Source organism: Panthera leo, chromosome B2 (genome assembly GCF_018350215.1).
Source record: "Panthera leo isolate Ple1 chromosome B2, P.leo_Ple1_pat1.1, whole genome shotgun sequence".
NCBI classification, from domain to species: domain Eukaryota; kingdom Metazoa; phylum Chordata; class Mammalia; order Carnivora; family Felidae; genus Panthera; species Panthera leo.
In genome coordinates, this window is record NC_056683.1 from 11,822,493 (window position 1) to 11,847,739 (window position 25,247).

The 25,247-nt window shown below is 44.8% G+C and overlaps 1 protein-coding gene and 1 pseudogene across 1 annotated transcript; one reads left to right on the forward strand and one right to left on the reverse strand.

Moving 5' to 3' along the window:
- Positions 1-1,611: 1,611 nt before the first annotated feature.
- Positions 1,612-1,883, forward strand: LOC122218940 (annotated as a pseudogene).
- An 11,356-nt stretch (positions 1,884-13,239) lies between these two features.
- RBM24 (RNA binding motif protein 24) lies at positions 13,240-23,670 on the reverse strand. The gene is made up of 4 exons (XM_042937235.1): positions 23,406-23,670; positions 22,112-22,235; positions 20,643-20,697; positions 13,240-13,779 (listed from the first exon to the last, which is right to left on the reverse strand). The coding sequence occupies exons 1-4, from the start codon at positions 23,571-23,573 to the stop codon at positions 13,416-13,418; spliced, it is 711 nt and encodes a 236-aa protein (XP_042793169.1). The 5' UTR covers positions 23,574-23,670; the 3' UTR covers positions 13,240-13,415.
- Between the last annotated feature and the right edge of the window lie 1,577 nt (positions 23,671-25,247).

The following is a 25,247-nucleotide window of genomic DNA, read 5'->3' on the forward strand; positions in this document are numbered from 1 at the left end:
ATCTGGTGACGTAACTGGAAAGTTCAGAGAGTGCTGCGTCAGTCTGAGCATATTCTGTTTCCCTGGAACAAGGGCATCATTGGCTCTGTCTTCTACGAACAGCCAGCATTTCTTATTAATAGGGTTCTTTCTCCACAGGGCCATGGATTATTGATAGGGCTCATGGTTAGGCAAGGCCCCTGCCACCCTAGACAAACACAACACAGCTCCTTAAGCCTCAGTTCAACAGGCACAGATGTCCCCTCCCAGTGGCCCATGTGCATGCTTGCCCCAGGCACTGAGAGGTTGGCTGTTGTTCAACCTACCTATCAAAGGGAAAACACCTTTTCTCTGGCTAAATGAATAGAGAAGGAAGAGGGGAGGGACACTGGCAATTGTCATTGCCCTAGACAGACATCGTTACTGAACATCTCTCAAGTTGACCAGGAAGCTCTCTCTGGACCCCAAATTTTAATTGTAATCTATTTACACCTTCTCTTCAAGCTCTTTCTTATATCTTTCTTCTCTTAGTTTAGGCATTTTATTATGTGTAAAAATGCACTGAAACATGGAAAGTGCCTGTAAAAGAAAGTTGATTACCAAGGAACGCTCATTCAATTATTTTTCCTAACTTCTTTTCATACATATTTTAAGAGCTGCTCTGTTAAGAGCACAGTAGGAGGGACTTGAAATAAAGTCAGAGCGTTACCAAAACTGGAAGGAAGCCATCCTGAGGTTACCTAGCCAAACTCTTTATGGATGAAGAAACAAAATGACCAAGTCAAGTGGCTTGCTCAAGTACATCATAGTGACTTGGAAGGCATGGACTGAACTTGAAGCCTTTCACTTCTTAGTCCAGTGTCCTTCTAACTGGATAGCCTGCTGGCTTCCTCTGGATGTGGGTTCCTGCCTGCTATTGTCAAGATTCACTTTGTCCCTAGATCTACCTTTTTTTCCTCTGGCTTCTATTTCAACTCTAGGAATTTGGATGCGCATCCTAACACCTGGCAAGTTGGTTATCAAGTTTAGGAAAAGTGTCAGTCTCCTAAAAAGTTGGGTTATAAATTACACATGATAACTATTTAATATGCCCAATTGACATTTAAATTTTTATTTTAGGGGTGCCTTGGTGGCTCAGTTGGTTGAGCATCTGACTCTTGATCTCAGCTCAGGTCATGATCCCAGGGTCACTGGATCAAGCCCCACATCGGGCTCTGTGCTGACAGCATGGAGCCTGCTTGGGATTCTCTCTCTCCCTCTCTGTCTCTCCCCTGCCCATGCACACTTGCTCTCTCTCTCTCACAATAAACTTAAAAAACATTAAAAAAAAATTTTTTAAGTTGATTTATTTATTTTGAGAGAGACACAGAGAGAGTGAGCAGAGGAGAGGCAAAGAGAGAGGGAGAGAGAGAATCGTAAACAGGCTCCACACGGTCAGCAAGGAGCCTGACACATGGCTCAAACTCATGAACCACGAGTTCATGACCTGAGCAGAAACCAAGAGGGGGATGCTCAACTGACTGAGCCACCCAGGTGCCCCACTTAAAGAAAAAATTTTTTGACTACCGCTTCCTGCTCTTGGCCACCTCCACGCACTCTCTGGAATCCTCACGACCCTGCCGGCTCGTCTGAGGCTGAGTTTGACAAAGCTGCTGAGGATGTTTAAGCATCTCAAGACCAAGCCAGCAGATGATGAGATGTTGTTCATCTACGGCCACTACAAACAAGCAACTGTGGGGGACATAAACACAGAACGGCCCGACTGCTGGATCTCAAAGGCAAGGCCAAGTGGGATGTCTGGAATCAGCTGAAAGGGACTTCCAAGGAAGATGCCATGAAAGCTTACATCAACAAAGTAGAAGAGCTAAAGAAAAAATATGGAATATAAGGAACTGCATTTGGCTGCCGGCAAGGCATTTCATATAAACCGATTAACAATGCCTTGTTTTTCTAATACTGTGGATGATGTGAAATGATGAAATCAGCCCATGACCCTAGATCCTGAAGACTCTACGGGACACGGCCCTGACAGAGTAAGGGCTGAAACGGTTACTGACGTGCTCTGAGTAGCTTTTATCTGCAGATCAGTTAAAAGTACATTTGTTACTTTTAAAAAAAATTTTTTTAAAGATTCTTGTTCCCTCTCCCCTGCTGTCTAAATAAAAAAAATAAACAAATGTATTTTTACTTTATTTCAAAACTAATCAGTAATATATCAGAAGTCACCTCTTAACACAGCTATATCCCTAGGGTCCTGCCACTTATAACACACCAGTTCCTACACTTCAAAAAAAAAAAAAAAAAAAAAAAAAGAGCAAATATAGCCGCAGAAAAAGGAAGAGAACTTACTATTATTATTGTTATTAGATACCAGGATGAAAAAGGGATTAAATACAGATAAATGAATTCATACTGAAAATAAAAATTCTGTTAATGTGACTGTTTTAAAGATGGTACCAAATACTTTCTATTTCCCCAAGAGGCAGGGTCTAAGTCCCCTGGCACTGAGTCTGGATGGGCCTTCCTGACTCACTTGGACTCCACGGAACGTGGCTAGGCCAGGAGAAGCCAGGCAGCTTGCACCTTGCTCCCTGCAGTCCCGGGCCATTGTGTAAGGGTGGACAACTCCAAGGCCATCCCTCTGGAGGCACCACCTTGCCCCAGGCTCCTGCTGTTCCCGCCACCAGGCCTTCCAGTTGGCTTGGCCATTCTACTCATGGCTGCTCCTTGTAGAGCAACGAGGGCTTTTACCACTGTGCCCTTTTTGAATTTCTGACCCACAGACAGCGAGTATAAGCAAGTTGCTGTTTTTTGTTGTATACTGCTAAGTTCTGGGCTGGTCCTATTATAGTGCCATGGATCCTGCAGCATTCATACAGTTCAATGCTTCTTCTCTTCGTTCATATTTATAATTCTTCACACCTTGGTGCGCATTATGTTTATTCTACCACCCTTGGAGAATACTTGGTCTCATTCTTCTCGGCATTTGCATGTTTGTACGTTGTTTTATGCTTGGATTTGAGTCCGGATTGATGGGTATCTCCTCTGTGTCTGAAAAAAATCTATAAACACGTCCTAGATATATCTAACTTGACATAAATGAAATCATGAAGATGATTAAAATGTCACGAGTGCCACTGCAAATAATTATTCTTTGGAATAATTACAAGAAAGACAACTGGTCTGTAAAACAGTGACAAGTTTCATTTTAAGAAACCATTTCCCACCGTTTTAGTTACTCCTACTTTATTCTATAAGAGATTTTAAAAAGTCACTTATTCAAAGATTTGGCAAAAATTAATAATGTCAAGGGAATGTTAGCTGCTACACCCTGGCTATCACATAGAAGCAAAAATCGCAGAAATATGTAGTGTCTGTAACAAGCCTTATGCATAAGAAATGCCCACAGGGGCACCTGGGTGGCTCAGTCGGTTGAGCGTCCAGCTTCAGCTGAGGTCATGATCTCACAGTTTGTGAGTTCGAGCCCCGCATTGGGCTCTATGCTGACAGCTCAGAGCCTGGAGCCTGCTTTGGATTCTGTGTCTCCCTCTCTCTCTGCCCCTCCCCCACTCATGCTCTCTCTCTCTCTCTCTCTCTCTCTCTCTCTAAAATAAACATTAAAAAATTAAAAAAAAAAAGAAATCTAATGCCTGATAAAGATTAGATTTTAGTGTTGATATCATTGTAATAGAACAGGAAAATGAAATGCTATTATGACCAAAAAAAAAAAAAAAAAAAGAGTAAGAACAATTCTGGAAATGAAAAATCATTACAACTTTAGTTTTTAAATTGTAATTGGTGGCATCCACTGGCTGCATGATTTGTCTGCCCGAGAGCTGAGGAGCACTGAGCTGATTCAGTTAAATTATACATTTTTGGAATGCCACAATCCCAATTCATCTTTCAGAGTTATAGAGCTTCTATCCTTTCAACACAAACTATTTCTATCAAGATCCGAACTGTTACCTTATTAGCACTAGCTAGAAAGAGTTTGGTCTTTGTAATCTGGAGATGTGTGTGTACACGGGGGTATCAGTTCAGCTGTTCTTTCTGGCAGACTATCATCGATGCAGATTTCTACAGAATCCGTTTAGCTACAGCTATTGATTCTGATTGAGAAAGCAATCAAAAGGAGTAAATCCAGCTTGGATGGACCTTGCCTGTTGATTTTCCTCTCCTCCAAGAACCTGGACTTAATTAAGTATATAAAAAGTTCCCATTTGCTTCAGAGCACGGTGGGCAAGTATTTCTGCACAATCAAGAGTTTTACTTTCAATACTGATGGATACCATTCTTTGGAATCATAATCTTAATAGCATACTAGCAACACAAAGACATTTGAACAAATTTGTCCGTATTTCCTGAGTTAACCTCAAAGGGAACTAGGGGATTACCCAAGACATCTGTACTTTTTGAGCCTTTTTTTGAGTGGGAATAAAGGAGTGACAATTGCCAGGCCAGAATCTTCTAGCTGTGCCTTAGCAGTGTGGGACCTGGAAATTGTTTCTTTCTGCTTTGTAGAGGTCCTCAAGCTCTTATCATATAGTTTTTTGTTTTTTGAGAGAGTGAGAAAACACGAGTGGGGAGGGGCAGAGGGAGAGAAAGAGAATCCCAAGCAGGTTCCACACTCAGTACACAGCCAATGCAGGGCTCCATCCCATGACCCTGGGATCATGACCTGAGCCAAAATCAAGTGTTGGACACTTAACCGACTGAGCCACCCAGGCACCCCTTATCCTATAGTTTTTAAAAAATCCTTTCCAAACTAAGATTATTTTTCTCACTCAGAATCCATCATGTTAAGAAAACCAGGTAACCCCATAGAACCACTAACATTCCCTTATAAGAGTTACTCGAGAAGAGACAATTACATTGATTATACAAGTTTGGAATCACCTAGAGGTGCTGGTAGTTGCAACAGAAGCCAAATAGTCTCCAATATGAAATGAAATTTCTCTCCAGCTTCTAGCATTTACATTTCTGTACGCAGTGGGGATGCCAGTTAACTTTTTATCCAACCGAGAGGGTGTTACATAAACTCTTCGAGGCTGCAGCCACAGAGAATCTGCATTTCTAAGGGGAGAAATTTCCTGTTTTGGACAATTAAGAGCCCTGTGGTTCTCTCTCGCTTTTCTTTGTGCAAGCCTCTGGGGTGTCTCATCTTTTCAGAAACGCACGGGTTGATTCATGGTGCGCAGGCTGTATGAAAGCCGAGGTGAAATTTTTTTCCTGATAGATTGCAAGGCTAATTTTGAAAATGCATTGTTACGGCCGTTCCGTCCCTTCCCCACATCAGCATGCTGAAATGTCTCATTCTGAGAGAACCAAGAGACAACCACTGTGCCAAAAGTGGCAGCTGGGAAAGATTTAAAAAAATATAGACAGATAAAGGAAGCAAGGGCTGAAAGGTAAGAAAGACAGCTGGGAGATTTAAGGGACCGTGGCCTCTAAGCAGCTGAAAGAGACAGCGGTCCAGAGAGAGACTGTTTGCGAGATAAGAGGCTTTGTGCAAGCTGAAGAAATATGCCAGAGATGATAAGAAATGCAGCTGTTACGAAAGCGTGAATTGTCAAGATTCTCAGTATGCCCAGGATGGAAAGGACGGTCCACATGTGTGCTTTAGGGGACAAGCACAGTGACTTCTTGGGCCAGGCAGCTTCCCCTCTCAAACTCTGTCCAACTGAGGACACAGTGCATTCCTCCTGCTCAGCCATTCCCAAGCTGCCGTGGCTCCTGTTTCTGGCATTACTTCTTCTTTTCCTCCTTCAGCTCTTCTCAGTTTTCACCGAGAGTCCAGCTAATAATGGCACAGGACTTGAACCACACACATTTAACAACGACCTTCTGCAATTTAAATCCGATGTTATCAAAATTGGCAGTGTTCGCTAAAAGTTTATAATCAATTGATATTCCTTGGCATATACCCTTCTTCAATTTTATAGTAGTTCATAACCATAAATCATACTATCTTTCCCATAAAAGCACAAGTGGATGGAGGTCACGATGATAAATAAACATTCTAATCCTTAGCAGTATGACAAACACATGACCGCAGAAATTAAATTTAAAATATGAGCACGGAGACACGTATGTTACACAATTCGTATTAAGGGTTTTAATTGTGCACGTAACTTGCCTTGGGATCCTTAGATTCGGTTTTGGTCCCTCAGTCTGTTGAACCCAAGGCATGTTTATTAAGCTTCCCTTGAAATTTCTCAGACAATTCCTGCAGACACGGAAAGAGATTGCAAAAATAGCCCAATGGTGGTTGATCTTTGACATCATCCAGACCTGAGGTTCACCTCACATGTCAACCACCTTCAAGCGGTGCATTTGGCAGATTACATTGGCTTCTCCGTCAAACGAAGATGGTAGTGCCGACCCCACGGCGAGGTGGTGAGGATTTAAGATATCGCATGCTGTATCTGGCTTAAATGGATACCCAGCCAAAATGCAGCCATTTACAGTAAAGAAGTGAACAACGGGAGTAAGAGAAGAGTGTTCAGTCTGAGGTTGACTATTACCGGTATTCCTTTTCCGATATGGAGCTACGGGATGGAAACGGTCACAGGGAACAGACCAAACAAAGGATCTGTGAGGTTAAGGTTTTGTACTGACCCTCTGTGTTCTCGTGGGACTTCCGACACTTACTTTGGCTTCGCATTGGCCAATCATGCTGTCCCAACACGTTCTCTTTCTACCGGGCAATGATTTATGCCACGAGCGATGCCGAACACGGTCAATGACAGAGCATGTGGAGCGTTTTGAAAGTATTAGTGATGAAGTAGGTGTAGTGTGAAAATTGGCATCACAGGATTTTTTTTTTAAACACGGTGCCCCGATTGTAAGCAGATACACGTTAGCACAGTTAGATGTCAGGCTAAAGGTCCAAAGAGTGAATTCAGCTGTGATGGAGAATGAAATCAAATTTGTTCAAGGCAATCCTGAAGACTTTCTCAGCCTGTCTGATATCTTCTATCCCCGTTCTTTCCAGTAATTCATACTGTTGTGCAGGAACGTCCCCCCCACTAATTCAGTGGTTGCTTGCTCATATGTAACAGATGGAGGACAGGGAATCAGTGGTTCTGTCTTACAAACCCCAGGGGAAACGCAAAGGGTTCGCTAGGAAGGGAAGAGTCAGGAAGCAGCACAGTGAGGTGGTGTGCATACAGGATGTGGTTTCCGGCCACCCCACCTTGACATCCTGGTACAACCAGGTCCATGCTGACATGGTGACTTTGGCAAGCTGCTTACTGCCTTTGCACTCTTCTCCGTCTGGAAAATGGGGATACCATCACCCGCCTTACATTGTTATAAGGATTAAATATAAGTACCCCGTGCATGGTATGTGGTTAGTGGTGCAGGCTTCTTCCTGGCGTCCCTTTGCAAACTTGGTATTATTTCTACAAAGGTCCATCAACAGGTATCTGCCAGCATCAGCACAGAAGCAGCATAGCACATGCAAATACCGATATTATGAGCTTGAGGCTCAGCCACCAATGACGTTTTACTTTTATTATTTATTTTTATTTTTAAGTAACCTCTACACCCAACACGGGGCTCAAATTCACAACCCCAAGATCAAGGGTCGTACGCTGTAAAGACTGAGCCAGCCAGGAGCCCCCCAAATGATGTTTGAATACATTGGAGGAAAGTATACTGGATAGCAAGGTAAATACACTTTCGCTCATCCTCCTTTTTTTCTGACTCACTTGTCTGCTTCAAACGGGGAGTGACGACAGATGAAGAATGCCAAGGTTCCATGTTCCTGGAGGGCAAGGTCCATGGTGAAGCTTCATCTAATCCCACCGTGTTTGCCTGTTTCTAAAAGTTTTCCACTACAAAGAGGAAACTCAAACTTTTTAACATCCAAACCTTTCCAAGTTCAAAAACTCAGCGCTTGTCCTAAATGCCTTTTAACTAGAAAACAGAAACCCATATATCCAATTATGGTCTGTTTACCGACTGCCCCCTGCCCGTCCCCAGATGAATGTCCTCCATCCAGCAAAGTCACCTCTCCCTCTTCCCCATACGTGGCCCCTCTAGTGGCAAGTCCTCGCCTCACATGGTTCAATCCACATGACCCTCACTGCATCATCTCACCTCTTTTGGGAATGCTTTCAGGAGATGCTTTTGACGTTAGTGCCTTTTTTCTTCATTACTTTCTTCTACATCCTTTTTACATCCCCCTTTTCTCAAATGGTAAAACATACATATGTGAGTGTAGGGTGCAAATGCATACCCTGAGAGTCTCCAAAGGCACCTGCCGTATCTCTTGTACCTCACACACCTGCAGTACAGGTGGCAGAGCCAGGAATCAGAGTACGTACCCAGGAAGCAAGTTCATACTGGTTGGGACTGTTGGATGAACACAGTTGGTTGTTTTTTTTTTTAATTTTTTTTAATGTTTATTTATTTTTGAGACAGACACACACACACACACACACACACACACACACACACACACACACACACGGTGTGAGCGGGGGAGGGGCAGAAAGAGAGAGAGACACAGAACCCAAAGCAGGCCTGATGCGGGGCTTGAACTCACAGACCGAGAGATCATGACCTGAGCCGAAGTTGGATTCTTAACCAACTGAGCCACCCAGGGGCCCTAAACACAGTTTTAAAGTAGAGAGAAAGCACACTTTCTACTTGGCAAAACTAGATTTTTGTATTTTAAACTCCTTCTGGAAGTCAGTTCCAGGTATTTGCCCTTTTATGAACACGTTATCTAGAAAAAAGTAAGGTTTGGTACTCAATCCCTATGGTAATGTAATCTGAGTTACCTCCGACAGTGGCAGAATGGAAAACAAAGCACAGCCCCCAACTCACTTCAAGTATATTAATAGCTCAATGGTAGCATCCTGGATCTAAAAATCTATGGCATCCATCTTCCAGGAGACAAGTGACCGGAAAAAAGGGGACTTTGTAGACTCTTTCTCTGAAGAAGCTGGTCAAGGGTCAAGGGTCACACCAAATACTGTGCCATAAGACTTAACTAATTTATGTTATCAAAGCTGTAAATGTATATATATCACTTCCCTTATCTAAAATTCCTAAAGTGCTTACACATGCTTTGTCTGATTTCTTCCTCATTTCGATTTACGATTAGGGTTTCCAGAGCCTGAAATTTAAAGGACTTGGCTAACATCATTATTGAACTTCTGAAATTCAACTCAGAACAAATACCCCAAATGAAACCTCTTCTGTACCAAGTGCTTAAGCAAAACAAGTTAGAATTTCCATGGAAACGGCCCGGAACTCTTGAAGGAGAAGAGAGGACAAAAGTAAGCATGAAAATGCATTTATTTATTTTTTGGTTCCTCTTCACCTCTGCCCCTCCAAACCTCAGGCTGTCATCTTAATGAACGCTTTCAAGCCTCAGAGGGAATTAAGAAGAACAATATTTGACAGGACTGAGGAAGGAGCTAAATATAGTTCCCCTGTGAGAGAAACGTATTCGAGACTCTTCTCTTCTCCCCTTCCTTCCCCTATCTGGGCAATCTTTCTATCTTTCAGTGTTACTTTTGTGCCGCTCCTGTGGCACAGCAATTTTAGCTGTTTCTTGGTTGGGACTGAATAAACATAACATCTTGAGATACAGTTTTGTCCTCCTTTGGAAGGGTCATTCAATACAAGACCTTGGAGATCAATTTCCAGATTCATACTGCATATACTCCCTCAGTATAATTTCCATTTGCCTACTACTTGAGAATTTTTAGAATGCTCTCGTATAATTAATTCACTTGATTCACTAAACAGAGCCACTGTGTTGGGTACTATCAATTCACGTCTTACGAGGGTAAAGTGCTTCAAGCTCACCCCGCTAGTAAGTAAGGAAATCAGGACGCAGCTGGTTCTTTGTTTCTCAGACCCACTGGTTTCTGTGCCTCTACCAATACAACCAACCCGCCTGACCACGGTACACATCAGGTCATGGCTGCTCTCCCCTCCTTATTAGACACTGAGAACTTGTATTTATTTTTAGAAATACATGCTGTGGGGTGCCTGGGTGGCTCAGTCCGTTAAGTGTCCGACTCCTGATTTTGGCTCAGGTCATGACCTCATGGTTTGTGGGATCAAGCCCCGTGTCAGGCTCTGCCCTGCACAGCGCGGATCCTGCTTGGGATTCTCCCTCTCCCTCTCTCTGCTCTTCCCCTGCTCTCTTTCTTGCTCTCTCAAAAAAAAAAAAAAAAAAAAAAAACATTAAAGAAAGAGAAATATATGCTGTGGTATTACAAAGTAAAAACCTCACCCTGTCTCCAAGTGCTAATATTGATATTAGTATAGATCAGAAACACCCCCAAGGAAGGTACAACCAAGCATAGGTGGGCTTTTGGTTTTCTTGAGTACGGCTACTTTAGACAAGCTTTTTCCAGAACTGTCTGACGTATTCTTCACCGATAAGTCAAATAATGTTTCATTCTAAAACACAACAATCAACATATGGCTTATTGAGGACAAAAGTGACCTTTCATAAATCTGAAAAATTGAATGTAAAACATGTCTTTTGAGTAAAATAATCCTTGATGCACTGACTGAATTAAGTAGCTTAGAAATTATTTTACTGATCCAAGATAATACCTTGAGGTGCAATAATATCCCAGCCTGGGAATAAGTTGGTCTCTATTTTTCTTCGGAAAATTAAAAGCAATTAAAATTTGAGACTGTGTTGGCCCTAACTAGGATATTGGTTATCATAAAGTGGAAAGCACAATAGAATCTGTTATCACAACTTTCTACTGCTCGTAACTTTTGCAAAGTAATGGAATTCAAGAAAAGATATTATATCACAGATTTGGTAAGTACCGAGACCAACTGACCAACAACAATCTATTCCATAATTGAAGTACCATACACCCTTTAAGACAATCAATATGGCAGTCAAATGAATTTTGCCATCAAAATTATTACATACTGCCACATCATTGTACACAGAAATTTAAAAATGAGAACATTCCAACAGGGGACTTCCTTTTTGGTTAGCTTTTACCATAGTGCATCACAACTACTACCAGTGACCATTTATCAAGATTGTACTATAGATTTGGCCTTGGACCAAGCAGCTGATACACTTTATTTAGTTAATATCTAAATAAGCACGTGAGACAGGGATTACTGTCCCATTACGGATGAGAAATCAATGAAAACCTCACCCAAAAAATCGATTACAGAACACAACCCGCTCCATTCGTATTACTAGAAAGTGGTAGAGTCTAACACCAAGCCTCAGTTTACCCAACTCCAGCTTCGGATGGACTGTCCCCCTGTGCAGCCCACTCTTTCAAGTGACCTTTACGTAAGCAATGTTCAGCGACACGAACAGTCCTTTAGGATTCACTGTTGGGGGAGGACCTATACCATTTGCTCAATGCAAGGAAGACCTGGGTTAATAAAATGTACTTAAAAGGTACGAACACAGGGCATCTGGGAAGCTTTCTGCTCACTGAAAATGTTACATGTAAACCATGGCCATGGATGCTAGTTGGAAGGAGAAGCTGTTCTAACCTTTATGACAAAATTAGAAACGATCGATGCAACAGAAGTTTTTAAAAATTATATTTAATACAAGTGAATAGATTAGAAGATCTGAAATGTTATAAAGCAATATACACAATGAATAAATAATTTGCACAGGAGAGTCATGTCTACATTACATAACACTGTCTAGTATGGGAATACTTAAAGTAAATCCAGTGATAATGGAGAAAGTCCATAAAAATGCTAACCTGTCTTCCCTTGTATGAAATTGTTCAAGTATAAAAATCCGATACAGTGTAAAATAGTATTCAATTTAGTTTAAGAATAAAAATTGCAAGTATTGCAGTTTTGGAAGAAAAAAGTAAAGCAGCATTTAAAAACTACATAAACTACAGAAGAATAGTGTTAAACTAATGAAGTACCAATAAATGAGATCTACACGAGCAAAAATTAAGAGAAGGAAGCATGAAACTAGCAATATATCTGCTTTAAAATAAACCCTAAACACTAAAATAAATTAAAATGTGTTAATGTCAGAGTACTCTCTTATACAGTGCACATACGAATTTAAATAAATCCAAGTGAACATCTTTAGCTGAATAGGTTAATATTTAATATGCTACATCTAGACCTACTAAATAATTTATGCCATGAGATGAATACATAATTTTACAGTGTCACATCTAAAGTTCCTTTCTTTAGAGTGCAGCATAGTAAAACTTAAAAATAAATATCTTAAATAGCGTTACTATTAAGGCACAGTATAAACCACATTATCGGTAACCTTTGAAGAACTATAATCTCAGTAACCTTGTTGTTTCGTGTACTGTGTTCACTAATAAATAGTTTTAAATATGACTCTGAAATAGATACTAAAAAGTGTAAAATTATTTAAAAAGGGGGAGGGGGTAGGAAATACGTGTCCTTAAGACAGTTCTTAAGGGTTTGGAGTCTGCAAACTTTGCCTGCCTTTAGTCGTAAGCCACGAGTCAACACAATAAATAGAAAGAGAAGGCTGTTGTAGTAAAAGCCTGATCCTATTTCAGAATCAGAACTGCTGACACCAGCAGATACAAGTTTCCCAAAATTGAAACAGGATGGGGAGAGGGATTAGAATGTGACAAGCTCATCAAACAAGCACAAGTGATGTGTTCTTTCCAGAACTGTGTGTGTTATTGATTGTCTGTACAGCTGCTGCACCCATTAATTCCACATCACTTGCCCCACAGTCCCGCTCATCCACAGGATAGATGAGAAAATAGCTTTGGTGCCTGTCCACCATTTCACCCACTGCCACGCTCCTAGGTTGATTGTTCGATGCCCATGTTTTGAGACGGTAAGAACGTTATCTTCTTACCTGAAGAAGTTCTAGAGGCCCTCGTGACCGCTAAAAATGACAATCAGTGCGTTCACCGTTTTTGTGGTGTGTGTGTGTGTGTGTGTGTGTGTGTGTTTGAAATCTGCTCTTAAAGGTAATTCAAGCTACATATTGCTCACTCTGCATTCCCTGGTTCGACTAGATTCAAATAGCATCTCCTAAACTTGTAAAAGGCAGTTTGCTTCCCTGATACTATAAAAAGAGCAAAAAAATAAAAAATCCCGTTAGAAAAAGTGAAGTTCCATTGTTTTGCCCCTGCCACCGTCGCGTCGTCGCGGCCTTTCCTTTCCTCAGGCTCTTTGGGATCGATTTCCAAAACTGCGCCCACTCCCCTCTCTCTCTCAACTACGACACTTACTGGAGTAGGAAAAAAAAAAAAAAAAAAAGGAGGAGGAGGAAGAGGAGGAGGAGGAGGATTCTGTTTCACAATAGCATAGCGCTTTTTTTGTTTTTTGTTTTTGTTTTGTTTTTCTTAAAGCTGGTAAGTCAACGTGAACTCGCCTTACCTACTACACGTCGGGCAACTGTGTGTAGGGGGGAGGGGACGCGAGGCGACCGCGACCACGCGGCCGCGCTACTGCATGCGGTCGGTCTGCAGCTGCTGCGGCTGGTACTGGCCGAAGGCGGCGGCGGCGGCCGCGGCGGCGGCGGCGGCGGCGGCCGTGCCGGGGGCGGCGGCGGTGATTGGCTGCTGCACGGCGTAGCCGTAGCCCCCGGCGGTGACGTAGCCCGCGGCGGCCGGCGACGCCGCGTACGGGTACTGGTCGTAGGCGGCGGCGGCGGCGGCGGCGGCGGCGGCCGCCGAGTACTGGGCGTACGCGGCGCCCGTGTAGTCGATGTAGGGGGTGGTGGAGGCGGCGGCCGCGGTGGGCTGCACGTGCGGGATGACCACGCCGGGCTGCACGAAAGCCTGCGGGTACACGTAGTGGGCGGGGATCCTGCGGAGAAACGGGACACCGAGTCAGGCGCCGCTCGCCTCCCGCCCGCCAGCGCGGCTCGTTCAGAGATCAGACAGACTCCGATTTAGTGGTTATTACGAGCATAGGGTTGCCACAATATCTCCTTTCCAGTGGTCGGGGCGGAGCGCTCGGGCGGTAGCCCGGAGGCGCGGAGCGCCCCGAGAGGACTTCAGCGACAAAAATCGGATGACACCCCTCCCTGCTGCCAACTTTGAGTTATGATCGTTTCGAGGGCCAATACTTCGATCATTCGGCAGAAGTTTGCAGACTAAATCAAGGTTCATGAGGGCTTACGCACATGAGAGGTATTTAACACCTGCTAAATTGAGGAAGGCTTTGGAGAATTTTGTGATCGGTTCATAAGACTGCGTAGCAAATAGGAAAATTCTCAGCTGTGAATATAGGACTCCAGAGGTAGTCTGTGATCGTCCAATTCCGTAGGTGGAGGGGCGGGGGGGGGGGTTGGCCGAGTTCCCCACATTCAATTTCCACAAAATCCACATGTTTATTATCATGGCAACCCTACTTGAAATCGCTATGCAGACTCAGCACACATTAATCTCTCTGCAACCTCAGTCACCCTTATTAAAAATAATAATGATAAAAGAAGCAGGCGACAAAAATAAAAAAAAAGGAGTTTAAAAGTTCACAAGTGTGGTAAACACAGCAGAATCACACTTCTCAAACGAACTGTAGTGCAGCTCACTCTATCACAAGAGGCTGTTGTGGGAAGCTACAGAAATGCTATTAACATTCACGGCAGTGATTCCCAAAGAGATGTGCAGCACGCTTTTTGCCTTTCTTTCTCTCTTTCTCTCCGTAAAATTCATAAGGACACAAGGGTCAATCAAACCTGTTTGACTATCAGGCACCTGAAGGTCAGCCAGCTTGTTTATCTCTATGCAAGACAGACAGAAGGGGTTTTGGGGAAATGATGAGGTTGAGGGAAAAGGTAGGAATAGGGAAACACAACTAAATAGTTCCAAAATTCATACAAACTTAAAAGGTTCACATAATAAAATGAGTAAGGAAATATTTGTGTGCAAATACTCGTTTCATCTTCCAAATCAACCAATAGATTGGCGTATTTGTTTTACATCTGCCCCTACTCATACATAGTTGATCCGAATCAATTGTATTATGTATTATCCTGTAAAAGTTCAAGAAACAAAATCAAGTCCCTTTAAAAACTATACGTTCAGAGATCACATCAAGACACACTCCCAACGATCTTACTTAAAAGTTAATTTGGTTAAAAAAAATAAATCACAAGAGGTATTTAAAAAAACACCATGCATTTCAGCTCTCACTCTTGCGATTCATTACTGCCCCTTTCAAATGCTACCATGAATATCTGATTTATTTTCATCTTTCTTTAAAGCAATCTCCATCAAAACCCCCTATATTTCTAAAAATATGACACTATGATGCCATCTGGTTGTGGGCAAAGCCAAGTTACAGGAAGTACAAGCAACAGTTAACAATCTTTAAAGAATTTTAAAGAACTCAACGCCGAAAACTTCACATTGAGATTTTCGAAAACAGACTTTGCTTTGCCTTTTCGGAGTTTTACTGAAAGTACTTATTAACGAACATCCATGGAAAAGATGAATTTATCGCAGAGGGTGGTGAACTCTGACCCCAATGATAAAAATACACTCAATTTTACTAGACTCGCAGCTCTTTCCCAGTGCCAGGAGAAACGACGTCATCAAGTGTTTCTAAGGACACTTAGACATGTTCTTAATTGCTTGTCAGAAACCAGACGCACGGTCATGCACATACTCAAAACTTGCCTGTAGGTCAGGTGACTGGCTCCCTCACAGCGACAGGTGTGGCTTTATGAAACCCTGTCCTTGGAGGCCTCCGTGTCCACAATGTGCAGACACGGCTAAGAGAGCCTACCCTCTCATGCCAGTTTACATGTGGTGATGGACAGCAGGGGCTGTGGCAGGGCTATTTTTGATCCTGTCATGCGACAAGGGTTTCCAGCGGGTAAAATGTCTTTATAAGGCCAAAGTAAAACATCTATCAGCAGCAGAGGCCAGCCAGTATGAATCTCACTGATACTGAAACATTAACCCCTGTACTCCCAAAGCTCTGAGGACAACATGATGGTGACCAGGGTCCTATCTTTGAATGAAGGTGGTGACGGAAAATAAGTTTAGCCTACAAACAGGCAAGATAAAAATGTGTGTGCGTGCGTGTGTGTGTTTAGAATGCACTAAAGATAAGCAGCGTTTCCTACGGGACTCTTGTCTCTGCACTGATTTCACATTAATAGCTTTCATTTGATAATGCCAACCAATGAGAGTGTAGAGTTCCCTGGACTATCAGAATCCAACATGAAGTCTGGCAAGGGTTAGGAATATGTTTGGAAGGCACACGAAACCCCAGAATTGTTAGAGGCTTGGGAGAAGGAGAACCCAGAAGACCACGGAGAGCCTAAAATATCTCAATTCAGGAAGGAAAGCAGGAAAGGACTGAAGGGAAAGGTGATGCTTCTGAAAAGGATCTTGCATTAGGAGGGCTTTTGTTAGTTTGAGGGGCCCACGAAGGTGATCTGGGAACCTCTCCCCCAATTAGATATCTACCGGTGTCCGTTCCCTCAAACAATTGTACCGTGTACGTCCCTAGCTAAGGTTAGGAAAGCACAAGAGCAAGGCAGATACATCGGGCAATTTCCAAAGAAAATGGACTACATCATTCCTTCTTTTTCAGGTCCCTCTGACATCTCTTCGTGACTTTGGACATCCTAACTGGTCTCCTCTTCCAATCTATCACCAGACTGCTGGCAAAGTCTTCATTTCATTCACTTGTCCATAGGACTCGGTGGCCCCTAAGGTCCTACCAAACGAACTGCAAATTTCTGAAACGTTGGCATGCTAGGCTTTTCATGCTTCTGGCTCCAAATTATTTCTTCCAGTATTTCTTTCCACCTTTCCTTGGATCCAGGTCAGCTAAGCTCCTCAGTGCTCCTTGGACATGCCCCACGTTTCTAGATCCTCACCTTTGCTGACGCTGTCCCTTTGCTGGGGATGCCAATCGTCACTGCCATCTCCACCTGTTGAAATCCAAGTCCTATCCACCCTAGCTCTAGCACTCACCAGCTATGGAGCCTTCGGGGATTTGTTTCACTTTCTAGTCTCACTTTTCTCAAACGTGAAATGAATCTAGTATTTCTAACCGTGAACTGCCGTGCATTAAATAACATTATCTACGCAAAGAGCCTAACAATGGTGAAAAAAGTGGGCACTTCATACAAGAGTACCGTATCCTCCCACCATCCTTCCAAATCTAGGTCAACTTCCACCTTTACCATGAAGACTTCTTGGATCCCACTAACCTGCTGTCTCTCCTCCCTGTCTGAAGCCACAGCCCTTCTGGGGGTTTCTCAAGTTTTCTTACCAGAGTACAAGGGAGAATGGAACTGTGTCTTTTTTGGCTATAGCTTGACACAGAGGAAAGAACACCGCTCTTGAGGGAGGTGGGGGAAACCATGACTCTGAACCTGGAAACCAGACTCTGTGACTTACCAGCCCTGTGGGAAGTTAATTAACGTCTCTGTCTCACAGTTTCTTCACCCACGGAAAGGCCATTTGAACAGGCTGACATGAACAGCCTGCATCAAATAAGTACTGAGAATTCTATTATATGACTTACATAAATCTTTTATTAGAACTGGGTCATACAGCAGATGTTCACTTAATGGTACTGTCTCCCCTGCCCCCCTTGCTGGACAGTATAGTCTCTAGTACAGTGTTCACACAACTGGCATAAAACTCAGCACTTAAAGGTACACTGAGTAAATGTTTAAGGGTATTTCAACCTGATCTAACCTAGCCTAGAATTTTCTTTTTTTAAGTTTATTTATGTTGAGAAAAAGAGCACGAGCAGGGGAGTGGCAGGGAGAGTCAGAGAGAATCCCAAGCGAGCTCTGCACCGTCAGCGTGGAGCTTGATGTGGAGGTCAAACTCGCAAATCGCGAGATCATGACCCGAGTGGAAACCAAGAGTCGGGCACTTAACTGACTGAGCCACCCAGGCGCCCCTACCCTATTATTTTCTACTCACAGACCCATAATCTTTCCTTTCTTATCTTCAATAAGAAAATGCTTCTTTCAAACAGAAAAAAAATATATAAGATATTGTTTAGCAAATGTACACGTTTCTACACATCTGCCCACTCTGTCACATCAGAAATTCTTTCAAGCCAAGGTTTTCGCTTGAAAAGCCCAGAGTAACCTGGGGGCCATTTAAGGACCACATAAAGAAAAATAGTTCAGATGCTAGAATTTCAAACAAGGAAGATTAAAAATTCTCAAGCTTCTTTCCAGGCCTAAAATAAGAACATGTGGCATTCAAACAGAATTTAGAATGACCAGGTGTGATTTGTTGGGTACAGGCTCTGGGAACTAGAGCGGTGTTAAGAACCGTTTAAAAAAGAAAAGAGAGGACTCACTTGGTCCACCTGGTGGAATGCTATCTATTTCTAATAAGAATCTCAAGTTCAAACAATTTATGCAAACAGTAATAATCACCATCCTTTATAAAGACAGCTTCATATTAGCAGGGATGAAGAACAAAACATCACTATCAAAGCATGCTTGACTTAAACTTTCCATAGGACATTTTATTCTGGTTGTTCTTATTTTCCTCACACTACTTTCTTTCTCAAGGATCTATGCAGACTACCACAGCCAGTCCAAATTTCTAGGTCTGGCTCCCAAGACCCTCCATCAATGGTCTGGTTTCTCCACACACTAAATCTTTTCTCTTCTGTCCCTGTGCTTATGCTCTCTTCATCCTATACCCCTCAGGCCTGTCCCTTCTTCCTCTTACCTGTCCAGGACATACCCACTGGTCTGAGACTAGGTCAAGTCCCATGAAGCCTTGTCCAACCCCTCCAATTCACCTGTTTTCTTACTATTCTGAATTCCTTTTGTCCTTAAAACAATGCCAAGTAATTTAGCAATTAATAGTTCTTGATTGGCTTGTGTTAGTTTTGCTTCCCAAACTACAGTCTCCCTGTTTTGTATCACCCACTTGGCACAGGAAAAACACAACAACATGCTAATACCTGTTGATGATTTAGCTATATAACTGTGTCAAGAATCTTATTATGAGATCATGACTTCATCATCACTTCTTAATATGTATGTCTCCTCCCCAATCCCACCTTACACGTGGTCTAGACCAATGAGCGGGAGAACCCACAGAAGCAGCTGGACCCATCAACCCACAATGCGTTGTCAGTGTCCAGGATGGTTGGGATGAGGCATCTGATAAAAAGCTATGGATATATGAAGGCCCTTTCTAATCATAACGGAAATAATACTCTTCCTCAGTTTAAAAAAGTAACGGTGGTAAGGTGAAGTCTCCATATGTTAAAGGGAGGGTTATAAGAAGGTGGTCATGGAAATATAACTTGACCTTTCCAAGTCAAATGATGATTACTTGTCCTGGGCTACTCTTGGAGACACATGTGATAGATCTCTATCTATCTATGTAGACAGAATCTGACCATCCAGGTTACACATATAGATACTTAGGTGCTAAGCCAGAGAAGAAACTATAGCTGAGGATAAAATACGCCTTGAACAGTTAGAATATTTAAAAAGGAAGCTGAAGTCTGTGGCACTAGAGTCCCAGCAGTGTCCCTCAGGTAGAATACAGCCAACACAGGCTCTAAGTGGTCTGCCTACATCTAGGTGGTGGTGGTGGTGGGGGGGGGGGGTCACCCACTTAATGATGTCTGAATGGAAGGGAAATAAGGGAGCTCGGATGAGAACAGCTGGAAACCCCAGAGCCCAGAGAGACAACACAAATATGAGCAGCCTGTTCAACTGAGTTAGGGTCCCAAAGGTGAAAAGTGAGTGCTGCGTGACTCAAAAAAAACTGGCTAGTGTCCGTGAAACCTGATGAGTGTTGCTGAACATTTAAATTAGAAGGCCTAAAAGTGGATACACATTGCAAAAGAAAGAACCCCATTCCCAGAAAACTCCCCAGTAAAACAGAAACTTAGGACATGCAAGCGATGAATCTGTATTCTTACAGAGGGAAATCACACAATTTAGCACTCACTACAAAAATATGGTTAAGTGGAAGTCACAGGCTATAGCTTAAAAGCAAGAAAAAAAAAAAAAGGCCCTTTGCTTCCCATGGCAAAGTCAAAAGTCAACACTCCTCAACACCACCACCAAAATCAAAACCACAAAGAGCCCCTTCCCCGAGGAAAAGAAAACACTTTCACTACAGCTCTTTTCAATTAAGTAAAAGCACACAGTTTAGCTATCAACACTTCATTACTGTAATAAATAAAATACAGCACACGGAGGTCTATTGACTATTGTGAAAAAGAAAACACCAACACCAACATCCATGCATCGTTAATCACCATCTGAGCTTGTGTGTCTGAGTCTACTGGTTACAGAGTTTAATTCCAAACAGAACTATTCCACCTTTTATCATCGTATCCTTCTGATCAGTTAGCTTAACTGTGTACGAGCCCTGTCAGGTTAGAAAGAGATAAATCAAATTGAGTCACGTTGAACAGCAGTAACAGTGCCGGGACACAATCGTCTTGTACACAAGTCATACCTGGTACTTGTGTTTTGTTTTGTTAATCATAAGCTCAAAATTTGTCTGGCTGGGAGGCTGCGTACTTGGTCAGTAACTTGACTCATCTAAAAATATATTATCAGCATCAAAAATATACAAACATATATAAATAGTATCACAAGGAACGTTCTGTGACATGATGGTCTTGTCTGTATATAACAAAGAGGCAGGTTAACCAATGATAGCTACCAAAACTCAGGAGGGCCGGATTCATGGACTTACCCAAAAGGTCTTTGTATAAGGGCTGGATGAAGTTGTTGAACACCAAAGGCAAAACCTAACAATAAAACAGACCACATTCTCGATTTGTGCATGGTTAGGCATTTATTCCTCCCACATATAAAATGCAATCACAACTTTCACTTAGAAAAGATAACCATTCTTTGGATACTTTACAGAAAAGTAAAGTATATATATATAACTTATAAACATATATATACATATATATATGTTCTTTTTATTAATGTTATCATCGACACCCCCCCCCCGCCAAATTTTAATAGGCTACAAGTGGACACTAAAAATTATCTGCAAAGTTTAGTTGACAATCATACAGTAAGACCTTAGAAAATTAGACCAGGGAAAAATTCTTGTGGAATGAAACCAGACACAAGAGGACTTGATAATGAAGTTACAAGTCGCAAATATTCCTGCAATTATGAATCATGATCTGTAAAAAGTCTAATTTAGAACCTGCTGGACAATGCTTTGGAAGATTACAGATTTTACGGATTATGGTATTAAAAATTCCCCCAAACCAAGTCTCCTTTTCTGGACAGCACACACGCAGACAAACACGTGTTTTTGAATGTTCACAGATATTGGCACATGCACTCACTTTCTTGACAATCTCATTTCCTAGCAAATCCATTTGCATGAAAGTGTCAACCTCTTTCCAAAATTTCAGATGGAAAGATTTGAGTGAAGAGAACAAGATATAATGAAACAAAGTTGCTTACCCAAGAAAAAGATTACCATTTGGTCAATAGTTCAGCTCTTAATTATGTGTGCTAAGGCAAAGGGCAGTGTTGTAAATAATCCAAAAGGTCAAATTTTCACATGGACAAAAGCCTGCTTGCCCACTGATAGCTGCTAGCCGCATGACGTTGGAATAAAACATTTCCCATCTCTAAGTGTCAGTGTCTTTATCTGCAACACGAGGGTCCAGAAGTACATGACATTTCCCCATTTTTTAAAATTACTAATAGTCTGTGATTTTATGTGAGAGGGTGAGACACCACCCTCACCCCTATGCTTCTCTTGGGTCAGTGCTTTGGGTTGGATCTCCCGCTCCGGGCACAGGTCAACCGGTGGTAGGAGAGACAACACTAAGCAGGGAAGGATAACCTGCTGGAGTTGCCACATTTGGCCCCCACGATCCACACGCGAATTATCTACAAGTGGCTGAAAACTGGAAAATAGAGTCCACGGACTGACTGTATGTCATACCTGAAACAGAGGAGTCAAGCCTAAGTCTGGGTGGGTACAAACTGCTTAGACCCCCAAGATTTATGTTTGCACAACGTATGTTTCCTTCAAGAGCTGTTTACGACTCTCATTTAATGTCTTGGTACAATACCTAGTCATGGTTCCACTTTACTGAACACACCAACCACCTCTTCATTCTATTCAGAAGTGGGTGTCCCAAGTTGGGGGGAGAAGGGGAGGAGGGAAGGAAGGTCATCTCTCACCTGGTTGCATGATCCTTGGTTTTGCTCCCAAATATGCCAGATTCACATTGGCTTTCCTGCCATCAATGATGGGGTTGGGATCCTTGCAAGCTCTTTCCGCAGCAGCTCGGTCAGCCATGGTGACCTTAGCAACATACACACACAGACACACATACAAAGCCTTAAATCAACCCCTGAAGGAAACCAATAGTCACGATGGAGAAGTCATTCATGATAAAACTAAGGGGGTTCTTAAACTTTCTTTTTTTTCTTTTGTTGGAACTTACTCCTTGATCCCCCGTCAAAGAAAAAAAAAGAAAGAAAAAAAAAAAGAAAACAGAAAAGAAGAATGAAAAGAAAACAGGAAGGAAGAAACAAGCCCCTCTCCACACCCCCAAGGGTGCTAGCAGGGCCTAGCAGGGAGTCGGAAGCCTGAATTCCATCTTAGAACTCTCGATCCTCCCTCCCTCCCTCAACCGCCCCCCACCCCGCCCAGGTCCCTACCCAGCCTAGGAGGCACTGTTTGCTTTAAAGAAAGTCCAGAGTCACATCCGCCGGGTGCTCCCAACCACCAGCAAGCACTCCTTAACGACAATAGCTATTGTCCTACTCTGGAGCTCCCAGCTCTCCGGCAGCTGAATTTGCACGCTTAAATCCCCAGGGGGCTTAATATGCTCTCTTTCAGTTCAGCAAAGAGCCACAGGATCTTCGTTTTAAAGAACCCATCTTTGCATTTTAAAAAAAGTATGTGTGTGTGGTGGTGGTGGGGGGGAGTGATGGCATCAGGAGTAGAGCCCTAGACCTCCTGGGGTGTCCCCTCCCCGCCCCAACCGGAACGCCTGAAGACACACGCATTTTTACAAAGCAACAGCGCGCTTAACGCCCGGCCTCCAACCCCGGAGGGCGATTCCGAGGGGCTGCGGCCCCTCCCTCCCAACCCCGCGCACCCGCAAACCCAGCACTGGTTAGTTCTCTCCTTCCACCCCCGCTCCGCCCGTCCCCTGACACCGCGGGGCGCTGGATCCCCTCGGAAACCCGCGAGGCAGGAGCCGGCCTTCCCTCCCCCGGCAACGCCGCGCGCAAACTTTCAGTTCAGCCGGGGCCAAAGGGGCAGCGCCGCCCGCGTCCGCGGGGTTCCTAGCGTTGTCACGCCGACCCCCCCCCCCCCGACCCCCCGCTGCGAACCCCGACCCCCGAGGCCCTGCGCCGCCCAGAGCCTCTCCTCCCCCGCGGTCCTCGGTTTCCCCGCCGGGCTCTGGGTCGCCCCCTCGTCTCCCTCCCCCACCTCCCCCCAGCCCCCAGCCGCGCAACTTACAAATCCGTAGCCCCGGGACTTGCCCGTCTGCCGGTCGGTGATGACCACCGCCTCCTCGATCTCGCCGAAGACCTCGAAGTACTTGCGCAGGCTGGCGTCGGTGGTGTGGTAGGGCAGCCCCCCGACGAAGATCTTGGTGTACGTCGTGTCCTTCTGGGTCGTGTGCATCTTCGCGCCCGCCCCGCGGCTCGGGCTCCGGCTGCGGCTGCGGCTGCGGCTCGGGCAGCGGCTGCGCCTCCTCCTCCTGCTCCGCGTCTCCCGCACCCTTTCGCGGCCGCCGGGGGCCGAGGGCGCGCCCGGGGGCGAGGGCGGCGGCGCGGCGGGGGCGAGCGGCCGGGGGCGGCCGAGGGCGCGGGGCGCGCGGCTTCCGAAGTCGCCAGCAGCCCCGGAGACTTGACTTCGCTCTCTCCTCCCGCCCCCCCTGCCGGTCGCCGTACAAATTCTCCGGATCGTCCGGGTTAGGATCCCGTTCTATAGAATGTGCAAGCGGTTTCCACTCACCCGGCTGGGAGGCCAAAAACGAAAAGGAGAGGGTGGTCCTCGAGCGAAGAAGCGGGTGCGTTTAGAGGTAGATTTTTTTTTTTTTTTTTTCCTTCTTGGAAATTAGGTAGGTGTCTTGGGTGGGGCGTGGGTAGGGTCGGCGGTGAGCGCGTCCGGGCGCGGAGGTGGGCGGGCGGGGGGCGCGGCGGCGGGGCCAGGGGTGGGGGAGTCCGCGCCGCTCGGGGCTCCGGTGGTGTCCCTCCCGCCGCGGAAGCTGGAAGACGAGTGGCGAGGACGGCTCTCCACCTCTCTGCTCCCTTCCCCCGCGGGCCGGGGGTCGGCGCCCGGCTGGGGAGGGGGCGGGCCGGACGCCTGCGATTGGCCGCGGCCGCACCTGGGGTGCCCGGCGCCGCCGCCCCCCAGCTGTTGGGAACAGCTGCTTCTCTCCCGGCGCGGCGCTGGGCCGCGGGGCTCGCGCTCTCGAGCCGGCGCTGGGGCAGGGCTGGGGACGGCCGGAGGCGGCCTTGCTCTCGGCGTCGCCTGCTCCAACCCGTCAAAGTCCTGGGGACTCGGCGCCGTCCTAGCGGGGACTGCGTCCCCGGAGCTGCGTCCGAGGAGGCAGCTGCGTCGCGTTCCAAAACGACGACGCGAGCTCTGTGCGCTCGACCGCGGTGGCGGGGCCGGCGACCTGGACGGAAGCGCTGGGGGCCCGGAGGCCTGGGGCGGTTCGTGGAGAGGCCAGTTCCCTCCCTGGCGCGGGGGGCCGGCGAGCTTGGCCAACGCCGCCCGAGTCTGATACTCTGGGGTCTCAGGGTCCCCAACCTTCCTTGACCCGGAAGAGCCAGTGCTGGGGAGAACCAGCGAGGCAGCGCCAGAGGGGAAACAAAAAACAACAAAACAAAACAAAACAAAACACCAACAAAAACAGAACAGGTCTAGTGTTTGGGTGTGCTGGAAAGAACCTCAGCTTTAATTGCTCACGGCCCGGCCAAGCTAGGTAACCGTAGACACCACCTGCTATTTCAGAGGACCATAAATTAGTACTTTAGCCCTTACCATGATCGAATTTGTGTTTCCTCCCTACTTATTCCCCCCTAACTATTTGGGGACATTGGTACAGATTTCTCATTGTAAATCCTCTCTCTTTTTTTCTTTTCCCTAAGCAAAGGAATAATCTTATTTCCTTCTGTTTGAATTGCCAGAATGTTTAGTGACTTGACCTCAGCTGTTTTACCAGGATGCACTGTAACTGTAAAAGGTGTAATTTTTGAAATCGACTTGTTACATAACCACTGGTTTCTACCAGCAGACCTTTAAAGCATTTGTAGAAAATACAGACTTCAGAACAACCTGTGTGTGTGT